Source organism: Balaenoptera borealis (genome assembly GCF_965194805.1).
Source record: "Balaenoptera borealis genome assembly, chromosome: 20".
In the NCBI taxonomy this organism is placed as follows: Eukaryota; Metazoa; Chordata; class Mammalia; order Artiodactyla; family Balaenopteridae; genus Balaenoptera; species Balaenoptera borealis.
This window is the reverse complement of record NC_138879.1, coordinates 23,933,267-23,954,901: the sequence shown is the minus strand read 5'-3', so window position 1 is coordinate 23,954,901 and position 21,635 is coordinate 23,933,267. Positions and strand designations below refer to the sequence as shown.

Below are 21,635 nucleotides of genomic sequence, written 5' to 3'. Positions count from 1 at the left end.
GGAAGGAAGCCAGACTGTTAACATGGAGGAGAAGGGGAGAGAAATACTTAAAAGTAAGTTTCTATATTTAAAAACCATGTGTGTAATGTGATGCCGTCCATGCAAAATCTATACACATAAAGAGATGGGGAAAGGATCATCACCAAAATATTAATGATGATTATCTCAGGGAGTGGGATTGCAGGTGACTTTTTCTTTTTTCCTTATTTTTTCCCTATGTTTTAAATGTTATATAATGAGTATAGATTATTTATACAATCAGTGGAAAATAAAGTTATTTTCATTGTTGGGTGCAGGGGAGTATGGGCAGGTAGACAGTCCCTAGGGGACCTGATTTAATGACACACAAGGTCAATATTTAATTAACATATCAATTGCTGGCATGCCAACTGATGTTTTCCAAAATCTTGAAGTGTAGTTTCTCTTAAGTAGCCAAACTGTCATCTGAAACATTGTTTATAATTCTCCCACTTAACTAATGCTGAGGAATAGAATGATTACAAATACCAAAGGGGCAGGAGATGATTAAAGGAGGTTTTATTTAAGTGCCATCAAATCACTGCATCTCCTGTACTCATCACAGCTTAGAATTTCCTCATCAAGCTTATCTCTAGGCAACTTCCAAACCCTTTTATCATCACTTTCAAGCTTTTTCTTTTCTCTTTTTTTTTTTAACCATTTTTTTCCAGACGTCTGTGTAGTGATTCTTAACATCTTCATTATAAATTTTCAACCTTCGCTTTGCTCTTCTTATTGCTTCCTTCTCACGGAGCTTGGCTTCACTGCTGGGGATGCCCCTGGCTATGCTGGGCACTGCTCTCCCTCTTCTCCCCTTCCCTCTCTCAGTAGACCTGCCAGGTTCAGGGGAGGGCTGCAGGGGTTCAGGCCTCGTCTATGTGGTGCTTGAATACACCAGCCTCTCCAAAAATGTTAGGATCAATTGATGGAACAGGAAGTTGGGCTTCATTTGATCTTTCTTTCGCAACATTTATTGAGCATTGCTGGGTGTCCATTGCCGGCCTAAGGATTCAAAGGTGAAGAAGGCATGATTCCAGAGAAATCACAACCAGATATGCAGACAGTGCTGAGTAAGCACTTGGGAGGATGCCACCGATGGGAAGGGGGAGAGGAGCAGGGGAGCAACTGCTAGGGCTGGGCACAGCGAACGGCACGCGCAAAAGTCTGGTGGTTCTCCAAGTGTGTTCCCAGACTAGTAGCATCTGCATTACCTGGGCACTTGTTGAAAATTCTAATTCTCGGGCCCCACTCTTGACCCACCAAGCAGAAACTCTGAGAGTAGGGACCAGCAATCTGTTTTATCAAGGCCTGCGGGTGATTCTGACATACCCTAGAGTTCGGTAACCACGGCTCTAGTTGAGGTCTGAGGATGCCTAGGATAAGAGAGAGAAGAGAGAGGAAACAAGGCTTTGTGAAGGGCCTCAGATGCCAGTCAAAGGAGTTAGACTTTGCCCCGTAGGTGAGGCCTCCATGGTTTTCAAGCAGGGCCTGTGGCACTTAGACAATCTCTCCCAACTCGGCGTTTCTGGGAGCTCTAGCATTCTCTGCTTGCACGAGGGCGGAGAGCCAGCTGATCTCTGCGGGGCTGAGTCCCCCACCCCTACCCCCGACCCCAGGCGGCGAGCCAGAGAGAGGTCGGCTGCAGACCTCTCTGCACACTGGTTCCATGGGCTTGCCGTCCAGGAGGAGGTGAGCACACGCAGAAGCTGGGGCACTGACCAAGACGGGGAAGGGACCACCCGGGAAGCGGACCCGGCGCGAAAGGCCCGCAGTCCGCCCGACGCCCTGCGCAGCGGAGGCCCACCGCTCTGTAGGCCCAGGCTCCGCCCCTGGCCCACAGGGCGCGGCGTTTCGGGCCTGCGGGCCCCGCCCCCGCCCCGCCCCGGCGCGCGCCAGGCGCTCCTTGCTTGGGGGAAGCCGGCTCGGCCCGAGCCCGTGCGCGCGCCCGCGGCCGGGTTGCAGGGCTGGGCGCGCGCCCCTCGGCCCGGGCAGGAAGATGGTGGCGAGCGTGCGGGTGCAGAAGCTTGTGCGGCGCTACAAGCTGGCGATTGCCACGGCGCTGGCCATTCTGCTGCTGCAGGGCCTGGTGGTGTGGAGCTTCAGCGTCCTGGAGGACGACGAGCCGGGCGAGGTGCTACGACGGCCGGGCGGGCAGGCGGGCAGGCCGGGCGCGGGGGCGCGCGGGGTCCTGGCGGGGATGCGGGCGGCCCCGGCCGGGGAAGTGGGGCACGGGCCGCTTGCGTGTCGCGCGCGGGCGGCCGCCTGGGTCGGGGCCTCGGACCCCTGGAGCCCGGTTCCCAGGCGGGCCCGGGGGCCTACGCGCGGCGGCTGTGCGTGACCCGGAGGACCGGGCCGCGGGCCGGCAGGGGCCCGGGGCGGAAGGAGCGGGTCTTGGTGGGGTGGTCTGCAGCCCGGGGAGCAGTGAAGGTCAGGCGCGGGTGCGGGGGGAGCGGGGCCGGGAGGCGGGGCTGGGCCCGAGCTTGCTCGGAGGTGGGGAGCCCCAGGCCAAACTTTCTGAAGTTGGGAGGGGGCGGGAGTGTGCGCGCCGTGGTCGGAGGACCGGGGCCGAGGGACCCCGGGCAACCGCGCCCAGCAGCCCCTCAGGGGCAGTAGCCAGTGAAGAAGTGGAGCCTGGGGGTGGAACTCAGTGTGGCAACTGAGGAGAGAGGGAGTGACCCCGAGGGAGAGAACTGGAGTGTCCCTGAGACGTGGCTTCCTCAGCCAAGGGTCTGAAGAACCTGCATGGGTCTTCAGGAGAGGATGGCAGGGGAATTGAGCTGGTGAGGGGGCCCCAGGACATTAGGGAATTGGGGACTCGCCCCCTCTGACTCTAAGGGAATGGGGACAGCAGCAGCTGGTTTAGCAGAACCCCAGGCCCTGGAGCAGGGGCAAACCCCATCTTGCTTAATCCCCAGGTCCTTGCTCTGAGGGTCGCACTCACTCTTGGCTGATGTGGTTTCAGCTGGAGGCCCAGACATGTCTTCCCCAGTGTGGTCAGGAGGGTCCAGTGGTGTCTGAGACCATCCTGGAAGGTTGGAGAGGATAGGCCAAACCCTGGCCCTAAGCTGTGGGCCAGATGACAGGGCTTCCCTGCCCCCACCCCTTGGTTCTGGTGCCTCTAGGGCTCTGAGCCAGACACTCTGCTTGCCCCGTCCTCTTGGGCCTCTCCACCTGGCAGGGTGAAGGCCAAGGGAGCCCTGATGTCCTCCTCCCCTTCCTGCATATGGGCGGTCTGGAAGGCCTGGTGTGGAGACTGGGAGAATTGCTGCTTTTGCCTTTTTTTGGGAGAACCAAGAGACTCGGATGGTGAAGGGAGCTGGGACAGAGTCACATGAGACCATAACTCCAAAAGGAGCTGAGGTTGGGGTTGGGGGAGGCTGGCTCTGTGACATCCGAAGGGCGTGAGCTTGTTCTTTGTGGTCCAGTAAGTAGCAGGAAGGGGAAGAGAGTGTATGAAGATTTTTTGGGCAGATGAGACATTCTAAGATGGAGAGGGCTGCCAAGGAGTTAGGGAGCCCTCTGACCCTGGAATATGTGAGCAGAGGCCAGTGAGCACTTTGGGGAGGGGCATGGCAAAGCATCAGAGGCTTCCCAGAAACAAATCTCTGGATGGGATGAGAGATTGTCCAGGCCTCAAGGTCCCTGCTGCCCTGCCTCCAGCCTGGGGTGGAGAACTGGTGCAGTAGAGTGCTTAGGATCCTGCCTCCGCACCTCCTCCTCCAGCTTCCTAGCAGAACCTGATAGGGGAATCCCTGGACTAGAATGGGAAAAAGATCCTTGATGACCTAAAGGCTGTGTAGTCCAAGCAGCCACTGAGGCTTGGACCCCTTCAGCAGCCACCTCAGTTGGACCATCCCACTTCACCATCCCATGTCCTATTCCAGCGCTGCTACTGGTAAGTGGTGTGACCACTGGCAAATCGCCTAACCTCTTTTGCATCCTCATCAGTATCCGCGCCCCAAGGATGGGGGCAATAATAGCACCTCTCTCGTTGGGTGATGCCTGTGAAGTATTTGCAGGAGTTGCTGGCCCATGCTAAATCATCAGTAAATAACTCTTATTATTATTTCAATACTGCACAGTGGTAACAGGGATTCATTCATTCATTCAGTCAGTCATTCATTCAACAAATATTTATTAAGTCCTCCTTCATACCAGGCACTGTGCTAATACTGGGGATACAGAAATAAATATACCAGACGAGGTCTCGGCCCTCGTGGGCAGACAAGGAGAGACTGACAGTGAAAAGGAAACTCAATAACAAGAGGGCTGGTTTAGATAGGTGGTTGGGGAAGGCTTCTGCAGGAATTGGCCTGTGAGTTGAAAGACCCAGTCAGCCTGGGGAAGAGGTAGGCAGAGTTCAGGCAGAAGGCCCTGAGGAGAATGGGCTTAGCTGGGTGCCTTCAAGGAATGGAAAGGAGGGTATGGTGCGATCCCTGGAAGAAGGTTCAAGAGTTAGTCCAGGGCACATCCTAGAGCCCGCAGTAAGGGGCTGGGGTTTTATTCTAAGTGGCTCTAAACTAAAGGGGTCTAAGCAGCGATGGGTGAGATGTGCATTTAAGAGGAACACTCTGCCCATCTGTGAGGGCTAGACTGGAGACCAGAGATGACCATTAACATCCAAAGAGCCATTTTATGGTTTTCAAAGCTTTCACAAACATTGTCTCACCGCTTACTTTAAACGCAGTCTGAGAAGTCCAAAGTGGTGGGGTGTGGGATAAGCATTGCTGTATTCTCTGTCTCCATGGCCCAGAGGAGGATTCCAAGGAGAAGCTGCAGAGCCAGGAAATGGCAGAGAACTTTGAATTCCTCCTCAGTGGGGAGAGGGGGCCTCGGAGGCCAGACTTCCTCCAGGCAGGTGTCTTAGGGCCAGTCCCCATCCTCAGTAATTAGAGGGGACTCTGACCTCAGGGGTGACTGGGGGCAGCTCCTCTAGGGGCACAAATATGGGACCTGCTGCTGCACATATAAACACTCTTGGGGTGTTTATATGTGGTGGGGGCTGGCCGACCACCAGGAGCCCCCCTCCCAGTTCCTCACTGCTGCCTTCTGGTCCCCCAGCCCCCTCTGGGATTGTCCTTCTCAGGGTCAGCCAGCTCCCTGCTGCAGTGCAGGGCACCAACATGCCCATCTCTTCCCACATCCTGTCCTCCACCACAGCGGGCCTGGCCCTGTGCCCTGCCCTCCTGACCAGCTTCCTCACTCGCTGATTCTGACTTCCATCTTGAGAGCCCACAGCTCCTCTGCCATCTCCACCCACCTAAGCTTGAGAATGTCTTCCTCTGCCCGCTGTGTGGCCAGGTCCGACATCACCAGGCTGATGTATGCTCAGTTCAGTGGGGCTGCAGCCACTTTTCCTGAGGGCTTTCCAGTCCAGGGTGCCCTCCCCAATGTGGGTAACAGATTGGGATCTGCTGGTTCCTCCCCACCTGCCCTCGCCTTTGCAGATATCTCTTCTCAGATGGAGATAGACACCCCTGGCTCTCACTGGGCACCTCCCAAGAGGGCTGGTTGGGTGCCAGGCACAGAAGGCTGGGGTGCCAGGGTAGGGGTGGGGCCCTGGCCCTAAGGCACTTGCCGTGCTCTGACAGAGGAGGAGAGGGAGGTCCTAGGGAGGGGAGGGACAGGGAAAACTCAAACCGATGGTCCAAAGTATCTGCAGGCCTTTGCTTCTCTCCTGACTTCACGTTTGACTCTTTCCTATTCTCCTTCCATTAATAATAATAGTAAGGATGACAGCATTTACTGAATGCTGAGCCTATGCCAAGAGCTTTTCATTCATTCACTCATTCATAAATTCATTCATTCAACAAATATTTATTGAGGGAATTCCCTGGCGGTCCAGTGGTTAGGACTCTGCACTTCCACTGCTGAGGGCACAGGTTTCATCCCTGGTAGGGGAACTAGGATCCCACAAGCTGCACGGCGCTGCCAAAAATTTTTTAAAAAGAAAATATACATATATATATATCGTGTCTCCCATTGCCAGACATTCTTCTGGGCTCTAGGAATACATCACTGAACAAAACCACAAAAAGCTTTGTCCTCGTGGACATTACATTCTTGTAACGGGAGAGACATAGAATAACACAATATACATTTATACATGTAAATACATTATAGGATGAGAGAAGGTAATAAGTGCTATGGGAGAAACAAAGTGGAGGCTGAGGGAGAGCTGGAGTTGTAAATACAGTGGACAGGGGGGGCCTTCCGGAGAAGATGCCACCTGAGCAAGGAATTGGAGGCAGGGGCTGTGGGGACATCTAGGGGAGAGCATTCCAGGCACAGGGGACAGTGAATGCCAGGTGGGATGGAGAGATGTGGAGAAGGCCATTAAGGCTGGAGGAGAGTGAGCCTGAGGAGAGGGTAGTAGGTGAGGTCAGAGGAGGGAGGAGCAGAGGCGGGGGAGCCAGACACAGCTCACATCGCCTTTGTAGGTTCATGGGCTTTGTCCTCAGAGGGGGAACTGTGGGTGGTTTCAAGCAGAGGAGTGGGGAGATGGGACTTGTTTTAAAGGAAACACTGGCTGCTGTGATGAGAGTGGACCCTAGGAAACCAGAGTTAAGAGCAGGGCTTCCAGGCAGGGGTGGTAATGATGGAGGCAGTGAGAAGTGGTCAAATTCTGGATGTGCTTTGAAGGGAGCCCCAACAGGAGGTACTGATGGTGGAGTGTGAGGGAAACAAGAGTCGAAGTGACGCCCCTAAGTTTTTGGCCTGAGAGACCTGAAGGATGGAGAGGTCATTAACTGATATGGGGAAGACTGAAGAAGGAGCCTATCGGGGGAAGATCAGGAGTTCGCTTTTGGATTTGTGGGTTGATAGGTCTGTCAAGCTCCCAAGGGAGGCATCAAGAAGGCTGACAGTTAGACATTTGAAGGTTCAAGGGAGCGCTCCAGAACAGAGGGAGAAATCTGGGAGTGGATGGAGTTAGGAGACTGAATGAGGTCACCTGGGGACCTAGGACAAGGCAAGGCCCCAGGGTGGCCTTGGGAGATAAGGAAGGGTCGGCCAAGAAGACTGATAAGGAGTGGCCACGGAGGCCACACCAGGGAAACACCAGGAGGGCATCCTGGAAGCTGAGGGAGGAGGGTGCTTCAGAGGCTGTGGGCCAGTGAGTCATGCTGCTGGAAGGCCAGGCCAGAAGAGGACTTGCACAGAGAGTGTTGAGAGAGGAAGGGGACAGCTGGTGGCGCCAGCTCTTTCTAGCTGCACTATCTCATGCTCTATCTCATTGGACACTCACACTTCCCTCCTGTATTTTAAAGCTGAGGGAACCTGCTCAGAGAAGGTAGGTAACTGTGGGGGAGTGGCAGAGCTGGGCAGGGAGCTCTGGTGACTTCAGAGTAGTCACACAGTGCCTTTCACTCTTCCATCCTTTCCGTGTTTCATCCACCTGACACCAACCAGACATCCTATGTGCCAGCTACTCCGCCGGGCACTGGGGTAATGGGGCTGAAATGACAGCCTCTCCCCAAGGAGTTGGTTGGGTAGAAGAACGTCCCACCCTGGAGCAAATGGGATGGCTTCACACAAGGAGACTCAGGGCTGGATCTTGAAAGATGGATGGGATTTGGTCAGGCAGGGAAGTTGGGGGGGGGGCGTCACAAAAGGGGAACAGGGAGAGCTGGGAAGAGGGTGGGTATACACACTTTCAAGTGTGACCGGACCGTTAGGGAAGTGCCTGGGTTTGAGAAGAGGCTGTAGGAGCCAGGAAGCAGGGGTGGAGATACTGAGGCGCAGCACTCAGCTTTCCCTTCGAGAGAGACCCTGCCACAAGGAGCAGTGAGTTGCCAGCCTGCAGCTGCAGGTGCCTTCAGGCTCTGCCTCAGCCGTCCAGCCATGGCCAGGCACCTCCTGGGCCACCCCCAGCAGTGGTACCACGGCTCCCATCTCTAGTCTGTCTTTGCCCTGGAGCTTCCCACTAGATGGGAAGCCGAGCTGTCGTCTCAAGCTCTTCCTTCCCCCTCTTTGCACAGATGTCAGGCCGGCTTGGCTATCTGAAGGCTTTCCCTGCTGCTTCCTGCTCCTGCTTCCTCATCATCCAGAGGTGACCCCCCACCCCCCAGTGAATCTCTTGCACTCTGACTCTCTCTTGGTCTCTGCTTCCCAGAGAACCTGACCAGTAATGGGGTCTCAGATTTCACCTCTTCCCTCCCCACCAGGCAAGACCCCTTTGCTCTGTTGTGGCCTCAGCACTCCCACGCAGTAATACTGTAGTCAGTAGAATGCTTTCCTTCTGAAGAGCACCGTCTCTTCCCAGTCAGGCCCGGGTGGGAGTGCTAGGTGGACACTCTTGTCTGCAGGGTCTTTGCATGTTTCTCTTATGATATATGTGGATATTCATTTTCATAGTTGCTGAAAAAGAAAGTGGTATCTGAATCCAAAGCACAAAAGAGATTCAGTGCCCTGTGATCTGTGTGATCGTGGGGACGTGGGTGCGATGGTGCCTTGCGGGAGGGCGACATTTCCTCCGCTGGCTGGTCAGGGAGGCCTCCCAGCAGAAGTGCTGTTTGTGCAGAGTCCTCAGGCAAACAGTGCTTTTCTAGATCAAGGGTGGCAGGGGCTTCTAGGCCTGAGGCCCAGCAGGAAGCTGAAGGAGCTGGAGGAGAGTGACTGTCCCAGTGACTTGTGTCTGCCTATCTTTTACAGAAAGGAAGGCAGAAGAAGCCACGGCCGCTAGACCCCGGTGAGGGCTCCAAGGACACAGACAGTTCAGCTGGGCGGCGGGGCGGCGCGGGCAGAAAGCATGGGCGCTGGCGGGGCCGTGCTGAGAGCCCCGGCATGCCCGTGGCCAAGGTGGTACGGGCAGTAACCAGCCGGCACAGAATCAGCCGGCGGATCCCCCCCACCCCGCCCCCAGAGGCCCCAGGCCGCCAGAACCTGAGTGGGGCAGCGGCCGGGGAGGCGCTGGTTGGGGCGGCTGGCTTCCCACATGGAGACACAGGGAGTGTGGAGGGCGCCCCCCAGCCCACAGACAACAGCTTCACGCCCAAGTGCGAGATCGTGGGCAAGGACGCTCTGTCTGCACTGGCCCGGGCCAGCTCCAAGCAGTGCCAGCAGGAGATTGCCAACGTGGTGTGCCTGCACCAGGCCGGGAGCCTCATGCCCAAGTCTGTGCCCCGGCACTGCCAGCGGCCTGGTAAGAGACAGGCATGGGCAGAGAGGTGGCAGCCCGGGAGGGGGCATGGCGTGGATCCTCACCTCCATTTCTCAGGGATGAAAGCTCAGAGGGGCTCACCTTGCTGCCCAAGTTGGGTGACGAGTGCACTAAGTGGCAGAGGTGGAGCTGGGGCCTAGGAGCAGCGGGCTCTAAGTGCAGGGTTCCTCCTTTGGAAGGCAGGCAGCCCCCTCTTCCCGTCTTGCCTCCACCCTGTGACCTGGGGCCAGACCTTACCGATGCCCCTGTTCTCTACTCTCAGGGAAGATGAGCCCCGGCATCCAGTGGGACAACGTTCGGGCCCAGCAGCCCGCGGATGGCCCCCCAGTACGAATCGCCTACATGCTGGTGGTCCATGGCCGCGCCATCCGCCAGCTGAAGCGTCTCCTCAAGGCTGTCTACCACGAGCAGCACTTCTTCTATATCCACGTGGACAAGGTACCTACCGTGGCCGGGGAGACCAAGGGCATCTGAGCAAGTAGAGCAGAGACTCAGAAGGTCATAGACAGACAGTGTCTCTGACCTGCTCGGGTGCCCAGAGGTAGGGGAACAGGATGGGGGAGCAGCCAGCACCAGGTGACATGGCTGCTTCAGAGCTGGAGCCCTGGCCTGTGCTCTCTCCATTCTGTGACACTTGTACTGTGCTCTGGGGTGGGGTGGAGTGGGAAGGTTGTCATGCTGGGGGTCCATCTTCCACTGCTGAGTTTCCACCACCACCTGCCCACTTCCCACAGCGCTCCAACTACCTGCACCGAGAGGTGGTAGAGCTGGCCCGGCAGTATGATAACGTGCGGGTGACACCCTGGCGCATGGTCACCATCTGGGGCGGGGCCAGCCTGCTGAGGATGTATCTGCGGAGCATGCAGGACCTGCTGGAGGTGCCCGACTGGGCCTGGGACTTCTTCATCAACCTCAGTGCCACTGACTACCCGACCAGGTGTGGGGTGGTGCTATGAGCCCTGAAGATGGGAGGGGGGCACGTCAAGGCACTCGGGGTTCAAGGGTCCTGATGGACTCCTTCCCTCCCCCAAGCCTCATTCTGGGATCTGTATAGCTCAGACATGGTCCCTTGGCCCCAGCAATGTTTTAGGGGAGGAGTTGGTGAAAGATGATGTGAGGATTGAGAGTGACAAGAGATGGGGAGGAGGAGGAGCCAGAGGTCTGTACTGGGGGTCATGGGTCAGACAGCAAGGGGTGGAAGAAGGATGGGATGGTCTTCCTCAGGGGCCTCAGATGCCCACCACCCCAGAGCATCAACCTGGAGTAGGTCACTTGGTCAGGACGACTCTCAGTGAGAAAGGAAGGGGCCAAAGAGTAAAGTCACTCTGGGCCAGTGACTGAGCCACTGTCACACACACTACCTACATCCCATTTCCTCTCCAGGACCAACGAGGAGCTGGTAGCTTTCCTGTCCAAGAACCGGGACAAGAATTTCCTCAAGTCGCATGGCCGGGACAACTCCAGGTGAGGGGGTGGGGGAGGAGGCCCTGGTCCTGGGGTCTTGCCACAAGCCCTCCCACACAGGGGGGCTCTGTGGCCCCAGCCTTGGGTTGCAAAACCTCCAAACCAATCACAGATTAAGGAGCGCTAGTTCCTGGAAGGATGAGAGCCTGGATCCCACCCTGCAAAACCCTCAGCCACGGGCCCATCTGCCTGCCACAGGTTCATCAAGAAACAGGGCCTGGACCGGCTCTTCCATGAGTGCGATTCGCACATGTGGCGTCTGGGCGAGCGGCAGATCCCAGCGGGCATCGTGGTGGATGGCGGCTCTGACTGGTTCGTGCTAACGCGCAGCTTTGTGGAGTATGTGGTGTACACAGACGACCCGCTTGTGGCCCAGCTACGTCAGTTCTACACGTACACGCTGCTCCCAGCCGAGGTGGGTGACCGGGCCCGCACCCAGGCCAAGAGGGCGCGTGGTGGGTGCCCCAGCTCACCCTCCACCCTGCCCTGCCACCCGCAGTCCTTCTTCCACACGGTGCTGGAGAACAGCCCAGCCTGCGAGAGCCTCGTGGACAACAACCTGCGGGTCACCAACTGGAACCGCAAGCTGGGCTGCAAGTGCCAGTACAAGCACATCGTGGACTGGTGCGGCTGCTCCCCCAACGACTTCAAGCCGCAGGACTTCCTGCGGCTGCAGGTGCTTCCCTGTGACCCCCAATCTCTGCCCCGTGATAGGGCCTCACCCCAGCTTTCGCCAGGTGCTTTCCAGTCAGAAATGATCCAAGGTGGTCCAAGCAGAGAATCTGGGGGCCCCTCACTGGGAGCAGCCCTCAGGGGTCGGGGGCTACACTGGCAGCAGGAAAGGCCCTGGGAGGCTGATCTCCAGGCAGTGCCGGGAAGGGCGCCTCCCCTGCTGTGCTCTCTGGGACCTCCAGACCCCTTCACCCTCCTTCCCTCTTCGCTCCAGCAAGTCTCCAGACCCACCTTCTTCGCCCGGAAGTTTGAGTCGACTGTGAACCAGGAGGTACTGGAAATCCTGGACTTCCACCTATATGGCAGCTACCCCCCCGGCACTCCAGCCCTCAAGGCCTACTGGGAGAACACCTATGACGTGGCCGATGGCCCCAGTGGGCTCAGTGATGTCATGCTCACTGCTTACACCGCTTTCGCCCGCCTCAGCCTGCGCCACGCCGCCACCGCTGCATCCCCACAGGCCAACCCACTCTGCAGGTGAGACCTCCTTCTGACATTTTGCAGACCCGCAGTGTGTAGTGCCTTACGAGGAGGCCAATCAGAAAGAGACAGCCCCTGCCGCCAGGGAGCCCCCAGTCTGAGGCAGGGAAAAATGCAAACAAAACAAAGGCGGCAAAAGCCAGGCACATAGGCTCTGTGGGTATGAGATCTGGGGCAAAGAAAGCACCTGGGGATGGGACACCCCAGCGCCCCCTCCCTGGGACTCCAGGCCAAGTCAGGTGTGCTGATGGCATCTCCCTTTCTCCCTGCTGGAACCTTCTTAGGTTTGAGCCCAGGGGCTTGCCGACCAGCGTGCACCTGTATTTCTATGACGACCATTTCCAGGGCTACTTGGTGACGCAGGCGGTGCAGCCCTCAGCCCAGGGGCCGGCAGAGACGCTTGAGATGTGGCTGATGCCCCAGGGGTCGCTGAAGCTGTTGGGGCGCAGTGACCAGGCCAGCCGGCTCCAGAGTTTGGAGGTGGGACAGGTCCTCCCCTTGCTTTCTCCTGTCCCCCAGCAAGACTCGGGGTAGTGGGGAGAGAGGGACAGACACTAAGGGAGGGCTAAGGACTGGGTTAGGCCTTTCAGAAATGGATTCACGGGTCCTCTTTCCCAGTGATGGCAGCCTTGGGATGCACAGAGGACATGCAGTCAGCAGGGAGGGGACTTTGGTTCCACTACAATGCAAGCCCAGTCTTCTAAACTCCAGGGATTTTCTGCTAAAGGGACTTGGACATTCCATTCGGGCCAGAAGATTAGGCTTCTGAGTGTCTCCTTAGCGCGGGGATGGTCTCTGGGCAGGGCTTCGAACCTCATCTCTGCCTTACTGCCCCCAAAACTTCAGAGCAGGTCAGAACAGGAGCCTAGAACGAATCTCAGAGCTTAGTAAAGAAATCCTAGTCTGAGCCCATCATTTTGCAGAGAGGGAAACTGAGGACCAGAAAGAGACAGTGACTGGCCTGAGGTCACACAGGAATTAGAGGTAGCAGCAGGTAGAGAGGACTTTACCTCGGCTCCTGCCCAGCTGCCTCCTTTCCTACAGGTTGGCACCGAGTGGGACCCCAAAGAGCGTCTTTTCCGGAACTTTGGGGGGTTGCTGGGGCCGCTGGACGAGCCTGTGGCCATGCAGCGCTGGGCCCGAGGCCCCAACCTCACAGCCACTGTGGTGTGGATCGATCCCACCTATGTGGTGGCTACATCTTACGACATCGTGGTAGACGCGGAAACCGAGGTCACGCAGTACAAGCCCCCACTGAGCCGGCCCCTGCGGCCAGGGGCCTGGACTGTTCGACTGCTTCATTTCTGGGAACCCCTGGGTGAGACCCGCTTCCTCGTGCTGCCCTTGACCTTCAACCGCAAACTACCTCTCAGGAAAGGTAAGGATCTAGTTTCCAAATGATGCCCAGGAGCCAGGCCGAATAGGATTTGCCAGACAGGTGACCCCAAGAAGCTGACCATCAGAGTAGGGGAAGGGGACGAGTTGTGGCCTTGATCATTCATCGGTAAGCATCCCAGGGCCTTGCACTGTGGTATGGTGCTTTGGAGTTAGGCAGACTTGGCTCTAGAACACAGCTCTGACACTTTAATTAGGCTTTTATCCTTGGCAAATTACTTGGCCTTCCTGAGCCTCAGTCTTATTACATGTAAAGTAAGAGTAATACAACTGTTAGAGGCCTCCTGGGTGCATGGAACACAGATCCACTCAAACTAGCTCCAGTGAAAAAGGGGAAATTATTGGAAAAATGCAGGGCTCTCCCCCACAGAAACTAGGAAATGACTCAGGTCCCAATGGGACCCAGAGGTGCTTTCTGTCTCTCTGGGGCCACCTTGTCCCTCATCCTGTGCTCTGTGTATCAGCCTCAGGTTCTGGTTTCTCAGTATATTGATACATGGCCTCTCAGTACAACAGAGACTGACCAGGGTCTCTTGGTCTACAAGTTCCACATTCTTAGGACAGCAAATCTGATTGGCCATCCTCCCAGTCCATTGGTAGCCAGGTGGGCAGGGTCACATGGCCCTCCACCCACTTGGCTGAGGATAAGAGAGCAGACTCTGAACACAGTCATAGGCTGCAGGCTCCTGCAAGGGGGCCCTAGTACAAGTAACTACCCCCTGGGAGATATTAGGAATGAGTATGTGGGTAAAAGTGGCTGGTATATAGTAGGCGCTCAATAAGTAAGTAGATGTTTCCTTCTTCCGGCCACATCCTATCACAGAGAAGGTGGGTCAGAGCAGAGGTAACCCAGAGGAGGACGGGGTGCTAGGGTGGGGCAGCGGCTGGGGCGGATCAGAACAGGCAAGCTGTGCCCTGCTCTCCTAGGACTCATAGCCTGATGGAGGAGACGGGGCGGGAGAGGCAAGCTTGACAGCAGGAGGGTATTGGAGCTGAGCCTTGAAGGAGCTGGATTTTTATAGACAGAGAAGGGTATTCTAAACTGAGGGAACAAAGTTAGCAGGTGTCTGGTGCGTGAGGGGAACAGAGGGTGGAGGGTAGTAAGATGCCAGGGGGTGGTGGGAAGGAAGGCTGGCAAAGTAAGCAGGGCGCCACAGCTGGAGAGCCTGAGTACTAGGCTTCTGAGGGCTCTGGGAACCACTAGAGGTGGTTGAGAAGGGGCATGGGTGACACAAACCAGACCATTACCAGAAAGTAACCTTACTTTCTAAGGTGCCTTGAACCCACTGTTTTATTTAATCCTCAAGTCAGGAATTCAGGGATTACTGTCTTGATTTTATAAAACTAAGTTTTACAGGCACAGAAAATTCTGTGGATTAGCCCAAAGTCACTCAGCAAGATGCGACTCAGTGGTAGAGTTGGGACAGGAACTGGGGTGCCCAGACCTGACTCCCAGGGTCTGGCCTTCATGGAATCATTTGGGCGGGGCATGCTTACTCCTGCTCTATACCCCCAGATGATGCCAGCTGGCTGCACGCTGGGCCGCCCCACAACGAGTATATGGAGCAGAGTTTCCAGGGACTCAGCGGCATCCTGAACCTGCCTCAGCCAGAGCCCGCAGAGGAGGCTGCCCGGCTGCATGCGGAGCTCACGGGCCCTGCGCTGGAGGCCTGGACAGATGGGGAACTAGGTGGCTTCTGGTCTGTGGCCGGACTGTGTGCCATGGGCCCCTCTACCTGTTCCTCCCTGGAGCTCTGCAGACTGACCAGCTGGAGCTCTCTGTTCCCTGACCCCAAATCAGAGCTGGGGCCTGTCAAAGCAGATGGACGACTCAGGTAGCAGGGTCCCAGCCAGCGCCTCCGGAAGACCCAGGGAATTGCACCTTACAGACGATGGAGGGATGTCCCCTTCATATGCAAGAACCAGAGGCCCAGGCAGTACACCTGTGTCAGCCATCAAGAACCTGTAGACGGCAGGGAAGGTGGGCTTAGTATTTACCACCGCAAATGGCTCTGCTGGGGACCAGGATGTTGGCAGGAACATGGGGCGAAGGGCTCCAGCTTCCACAGGCCACTCTTCCTCACCTTCCCCTCTAATTTTTTTTTTTTTTTTTAAGAAAAATGGGTAGTGGGGGGATGAACTGGAAACAAAAGATGTGCAATAGGGCTCGGAGCAGCCCCAGGAAGTGGGCCATGGCTCTGGGGAGCAGGGGCCTGACGAGCCCATCTGCTGCTGCTCTGGAGGAGGCTGGGCCTGCCTCGCTCTCCAGGGCCTCATCCCCCAGCCTTGGCCTGTGCTGCTCACTGCTGAGGCTCTGCAGGGGTCCAAGTGCTATGCCAGGCTCTGAGGCCTGGAGAACAGGTGATTCAGGGGAGCACTACAGAGCTGGAATCTAATGGGTCAGCCTCTCCTCTTGTAGCCAGGGGACCATAGAAGAGAGGGTGGGGTTGGCTCTAGGGCTTTCCAGCATCCCCTGCCCCTTGATGGGAAAGCAGGGCACCAGGGCCTACTGAGACCATTGCGGAGTCTCCCAGGTACCCAGAACTGCAAGCAGGGCCTGGGGCGAGCCCTCCTGAGCAGCATGGGAAGAAGACTCTGCCAGGGCTCTCAGAAGAACCTGGAGTAGCATTGTGCCTGAAGCTCAGTGTGAAGTCTGAAATATGCAACAGAAGAAATATATCTCTATCTCTCTCAACTGAGCCTCTGTGTTTTTCCTCCTGGGTGTCAGAGAGCCATCACTGTTAGGCCCTCTTCTCCTAAAAGTCTTGGCTGGTACTTTGGCAGAAGGTGGAGGTCTCATTCCCCCAGAGTGGGAACAGTTTAGAATCCATCAAAGAGCTAGAAGGGACACAAGAACCCATCTAATCCAGATCCCTCTTTTTCTGAGGGTTAAACAGGCCCAGAGAGGCTCAGAGACTTCCTCATTGTCACCCAGTGGGCCAGCAGGAGACAGTTCTTCAGAGTCCTGACCCGGCACTTCCTCCCTTGCTGCCAGGCCAAGGCAGAGGCTTGCTTCTCCGTCTTTGGAGTCACCAGGGCCCATCCCAGAAGCCCTCGCTGTTTCCTGCCCAGTTCTGAGTTACGGGGCAGCCTCAAGGAGGAGGCAATCCCAGCCAGGGCCTGGTAGTCACCATTGCCCCATTTACGAGCAGGAGCAGTGCTGGCGTGGGTTCCTAGCCGCTGCCTTAGGACCTGGGAGGGCCACGTTGGAAAGGTTTGTCCAGCCTCCCTCCATTTCTCAAGCCCTTTCTCCCCTCCCACTTTTCCGCCATTGTCAGCCATGGCTCAGTATCAGTCCTTCAACACCTTACTTAATGTGGGAGCAAAGGTGAAGGTTTCTCAGACCTTTAAAGTCATCCTATCAGCCAGTCACACTGGCCTGGTCAGCTCAGCTTGGGAAACAAAGGGCTCAGTTCCAGCCCAGGCTGCCATGTGTCAAGTTTTTCAAGTTGCCAGGAGAGGGCACCCCTGACCACCAGTGGCAGCATTGGGGTTTCGGTTTGTTCAGCCACTGTGCTGACCTTGCATGGAGTATCTCATTTAATCCTCACAGCCCTTTGAGGCAGGCAATTTTATTATTTTCCTTTAGCACACCAGGAAACTGAAATGATGAACCCAAAGTCAAAGCTGTTAGTTGGTGGCTGCAGGCTTCAGGTGGAGGCAGGAGGACTCCACGCCACTCTCACTACGTTCTCCTGCTCTCCTAAGGCAGGTAACGAGGAAGGAGCTAACAGCAAGCACTCCAAGGAAATAGTGTTTGGGTTCAGCAAGCACTCCAAGGAAATAGTGTTTGGGTTCAAGGGCTGAGATGATTGCTTTTTTCTGGCTCCTATTTTATAGAACATCTGAAGTTCTAATCTGGCTCTCTAAAAGTTTTTTGTTTTGTTTTACATCAGCCTTTAGATCGATTAAAAAAAAATTAATAACTGGGTTTAGCATATCAGGCACAGGCAGTAAATAGAGCATTTAGACTCTGGTGACTAAGGATTCACAGACCAGCCAGCAGGTTTAACCCAGGCTGTGGCTATGCTGTTGTTGGGCTAGCACGACTGTTTCCAAAGTCTTATTTTTGGAACTTAGGTGGGACATGCCCTCTGTTTCAGCCCCTGCCACTCCCATCCTATTATACCAGGTCCCAGTCACCTGCTGTGACCATTTTGAGCTTAGCCCAGTGGATGGGGATCCAGACTGAGGGTTCTGAGTTAATTGCTCTGAGGTGGCAACCCAACACTGGTGTGGGTTCAGAGCTCCCTCAGGCAATTCTAATTTGCAGGCTGGCAGGAAAACTAAAGTCCAGCCCCAGCCCCACTGCTCTGGCTGGTTTGTCTTGGCCCCATGAGTTAGAAGCAACGTGGGACCAGGAGTAGGCTTCACGACTCCATCCTTTTCCCTGTCCAGGTCCTGAGGCAAGTGTGAGTGCAGCTACTCGGACTGAATTCCTGGCTGACAGTGTCCCCTACCCTCATCTCTCTTTAGGGTTAGCTCAACCTGGAGGCTTGAGCTTTTTGAGGCTTTGAAATCCTCCCATGGCTGGGCCCCTGGGGTCAAAATCGGGATAACAGCCAGGCGGAAGTGGGGTGGGGGCAGGGGGCCTGGGCCCCCAGAGCTGCCCAAGAATTCCTTTGGAGGGAGGGGAAGAGCCTGGGGAGAGAGGCTTTTGTATTTTGTGCCTGGTTTCCAGGACAACCAGGGACACCTCAGTTCCGTTAGAGATGGGAGCAAAGACCAGAGGACAGTTGGCATTTGGAGTCCTGTCACCTGAGCCGATGGGAAGTGGCGGGGGAGGGGGGGTGCAGAGTAGGCCTGGGAGGGGATCAGGACTGAGAGGTGCAGAGATCTGGGCGAGGTGGAGCTCCCCTGGCTGTCTTCTGGGTTTAGCAGAAGCCTAGCCTGTTCCCGCCAACCCCTTCTCCTGCAGGTTGTTGAGGGACCCTCGTGGCTGCCAGGCCTGCAGAGTGGAGTGCCATCTGTGGGACACTAGGTCCTGGCATGGTACTGGCCAGGACAAGCAGGGGCAGAAGCTGAGAATCTGGAGAGCTGCTCACAGATACCATGGCTCTGAATGAAGCTGCTCCTCTGGGCCAGGGATCCTGGGTTGAGGGTTGGCCCTGTGGGGATGGTGGGTGGGGCTGGCAGAGGGGGTGGGAGCCCCTCCTGTGGCTGTCTTCAAGGTCATTTAAGGCCACTGCCCTTTCTTGGCACCGCTCTGCCACTGCTGTTCCCTGTGCAGAGATCACCGCAGAGAACAGCCTCCTAGACATAGTTGTGGCCACTGGTGAGTACCCACTGCTGTCCCAAGTTCAGAGTTGGGGCAGATGCACACTTGGCTCCTCACCAGAGGCCAGAAGTCCAGCTTCTTCATCTATAGGGTCACCTAAAGCAAGCCACTTGGGGAGAATGCTGTGTTTGGCTGGTATATGAACCCTGAGGTCCCTTCCCTGCTGTGTTCTATGATGCTACAGTCTACGATAGCAGAACAGAGTCTGGGCACCAGGAGTCTGACTTCAGACTCGAGTCCTCCCTCCCCTGCCTCCTCAGATCCAGTTTCTAAGGGTGTCTGCCCCGCCACAAGCTCCTTCTCCTCCCTGAGTCTGTCCCTCTGTAAACTCCCTTACACACATCACTCCTTCCCTGGGCTGAAGGAAGATAGGATATAGCTGCTCTGTCCTCCCTCACAAATCTCTGCCACAGGGAATTGATGCAGCAGCAAAAAGGGAGCTCCCTGCCCCCGTTTCTCCTGCATGTCAAGCTGATACTAGTCCCAGCCAGGTCATTCCTGCTCAACTTCTGGAGTGGAATTTCAGTCTGGGGAGGTGAGATGGGTCTGTGCCTGCCAGGCCCAGGCTGAACCTCTGATGCCTGGTGCCTCTGGGGGGAGGAGAGTTTCATGCTGGTTTTTATCATGGCCATCCTGTTGTGCTGCTGTACCAGCGAAGCCCCAGTGCTGCCACGTCCTCTGCTCTCTGCTCAGTATGGAAGGGGCCTTTGGATCTACTCTATGGACCCGCAGCTTCCAGTCTGGGTTCCCTCTGGACCAAGGAAGTAGTGTGGAAAGGGTGAGCAACATCCTGGCCAGCCTCCTCTCTGGCCATTGTGAAACAGGACCCAGTACTGGGAGCTGCTGGTGAAGACAATGGTCTTCCCAGCTCTCCAAGCAAGGCCCACAAGCTCCTAGCTCCCAGGGGAAAGCCCAGAGCCAACTTCTGTGGGTGGTGACTACCGTACTGTCAGTCCTCTTCCCAGGGACGGGGTACCACATGGGATGCTGGGTACAAAAAGCAAAAGAAATCTTCAGACCTGCAGCCTCCCCAGGCTCCAACCCCAACTCTGAGCACCAGACAGAGGATGGAGAGGTGGGGACAGAAGGTGTTCTCTGACTCTCCCACAAGGGTCATCAGAGCTGGCTGCCAGATTGTGAAAGAATGAGCTAGTGGCCAGAAAGGGGTGGAATTTCTTTATACCCGAGTGCATTTCAGAAATGCTAAGGGTCTGGGCTTTGTGCCTTGGACTGGTGGAGGGAGAGAACAAGATGGGGAGAGGAGGACATGGGGACAAGAAAGGTTTGGGTTCTGCTCTCTTGCTCGCTGACCCTAAACCCTGAGCTTCACTCTGAGTCATCCTTCATGATCCCCAGGACTGCCCCTCTCCCTGCTTCAGCACCATGGGATGCCCCACCGAGGTCCAGGCAGTGGAAAGGTGCTGAGAGTCCCAGGGGATGCGGGTGAGGGAGGACCGTGGGGGAGAGGTGTGTGCCAGGGCCTAGTGTGGCTAGGGGAAGAAGGCGAGGAAGCCTAGAGAGACTCCTTGGAGAGAAGTCTGTGTGGTACCCTGATCTTAGGCTCATCCTGGTGGAAAGGGTCCAGACGGAAGCTGGAGAACAGCTGCACAAGCCTGCCTGGCTCCCTTAGTCACAGGGCTATCCCCAGGGGGGTGAGGTATTGTGTGGGGCTACGCAGCAGCCGCCAGCTATCCCTATGGGAGCCAGCTTGCCTGCCCAGCTATGAAAGTGCTCAAAAGAAGGACCGGCGGCAGCAGATGCACCAGCTGACTGCACAGCGCTTCTGGCTCTGGGCCTGCAGAGAGGTAGGTGAATGTTCAGCCCTCCCAGCCTTGAGTGGGAGAACTGAGTTTTTTTCCTTATTACTTTTTTTACTGTATGTAAATGCCTAATCAGAGCCTCTGGGACAAGGAAAGGACTACGGATGGCGAGCCCCAGGATTTGGCTAGAGGCCTCACTTCACCTCTTTGGGTAGAGGAAAGGATGGCAGACCCCAGTGCAGGGAAGCGATTTAGACTGGGCAGAAGAGCTTCCATGGAACCAACAGCTCTAAGATTCAACTTGTCTCCAGGAAGGACCATCACTGGGGGAGAGGACACACAGAAAGCAAAGTCCAAAGAAAGAGCATGTGGGGGGGGGGGGTGGGGGGGGTTGTGTGTAAGGGAATGGGTAATGTCTTCGCTCTACCTCTCCCAGCTGCCATCCAGCTATGAGGAGGCCCTAAGGTCACTGCCTGCACTACCACCCAACCATGGCTCTGCTCACCCACCCCAGGAAGCAGCCACCTGCCTGCTCAGGGAAACACTATAGGAGGGAACACGCTCTTCCATCTTGCCCTTTCCCCCTTCTCCAGGGGACTGGCGGGGACTGGCGGGGACTGGCAGGGACAGCGCTTAGCCTATGGAGACGCTTCCAACAATCTCCCCGAGCTGGGCCTTGGTATAAGACCCTACGGGAAGGAAGCCAAAGTGCACCTCAACAAACCCTGGGCCACCTTTGCAGGAGGTGGGAAATCTGGGGCCATGCCCTGAGAATCAAGGTGACAAATTCAAGGCAGACCTCCATAATTAGACTTCTCTGCCCTCAACCCCTGGAGCTCCTGCTTTCAGGGCAAAGAAGAGTGCTTGGGAGGAAGGCACTAACTCTGTAAGCCCTCTCTGGGGCTGCAGCCAGCATCGCCTACCTCCAACAGCCAGGATGTCTGTCCACTCCTGCTGAGACTTCCTTCCTCGCCCTTGCACTCGAAGCCAAGCTTCTAAAGGTCTTGGGTTGACAATGAAGGCCTGCCCCCAGCCCACTCTAGGCCCAGACTGAGTACTCCTGAAGCCAGATTCTTTGCTGCAGTTTACGGTTTGAGATAAACCAAGAATCGGGAAAGAATGCGAGCTAGGTGTCTCCCTGGGTAACAGGAAGAAGCCCATCTGTCACCCATTCTGCCTCATCATTGGAAGGACCCTGGTATTCCAGGCCAGATGGGGCCTCTCTGCTCTGGACCCACAGAGGCAGGAAGGGGTCTGCCATGTGGCCATTTCTGGGGCTGTCGCCCCAGCTCCCTCTGAATGTGGCTCCAAGAGAGGAACATGACCACGCTGGCTTCCTCTATTGGCC

At 56.2% G+C, this 21,635-nt stretch overlaps 1 protein-coding gene and 1 long non-coding RNA gene across 3 annotated transcripts; one reads left to right on the top strand and one right to left on the bottom strand.

Moving 5' to 3' along the window:
- Window positions 1-520: 520 nt before the first annotated feature.
- Window positions 521-1,856, bottom strand: LOC309618617. The gene is made up of 3 exons (XR_014238559.1): window positions 1,666-1,856; window positions 1,348-1,391; window positions 521-1,020 (listed from the first exon to the last, which is right to left on the bottom strand). It is a non-coding gene; the product is annotated as an uncharacterized lncRNA (long non-coding RNA).
- Window positions 1,857-1,925: 69 nt separating this feature from the next.
- Window positions 1,926-15,944, top strand: XYLT2 (xylosyltransferase 2). 2 transcript variants are annotated; one of them, XM_082372569.1, is made up of 11 exons: window positions 1,926-2,149; window positions 8,671-8,707; window positions 9,441-9,616; window positions 9,913-10,115; window positions 10,562-10,642; window positions 10,841-11,057; window positions 11,142-11,318; window positions 11,589-11,851; window positions 12,139-12,334; window positions 12,899-13,232; window positions 14,766-15,944. In XM_082372569.1, exons 1-11 carry the CDS (start codon window positions 2,015-2,017, stop codon window positions 15,086-15,088), a joined length of 2,142 nt encoding a protein of 713 aa, XP_082228695.1. In that variant the 5' UTR covers window positions 1,926-2,014; the 3' UTR covers window positions 15,089-15,944. The 2 variants fall into 2 exon arrangements, with proteins under 2 accessions (XP_082228695.1, XP_082228694.1); XM_082372568.1 differs by having other exon boundaries at window positions 8,671-9,160.
- The last annotated feature ends 5,691 nt before the right edge of the window (window positions 15,945-21,635 follow it).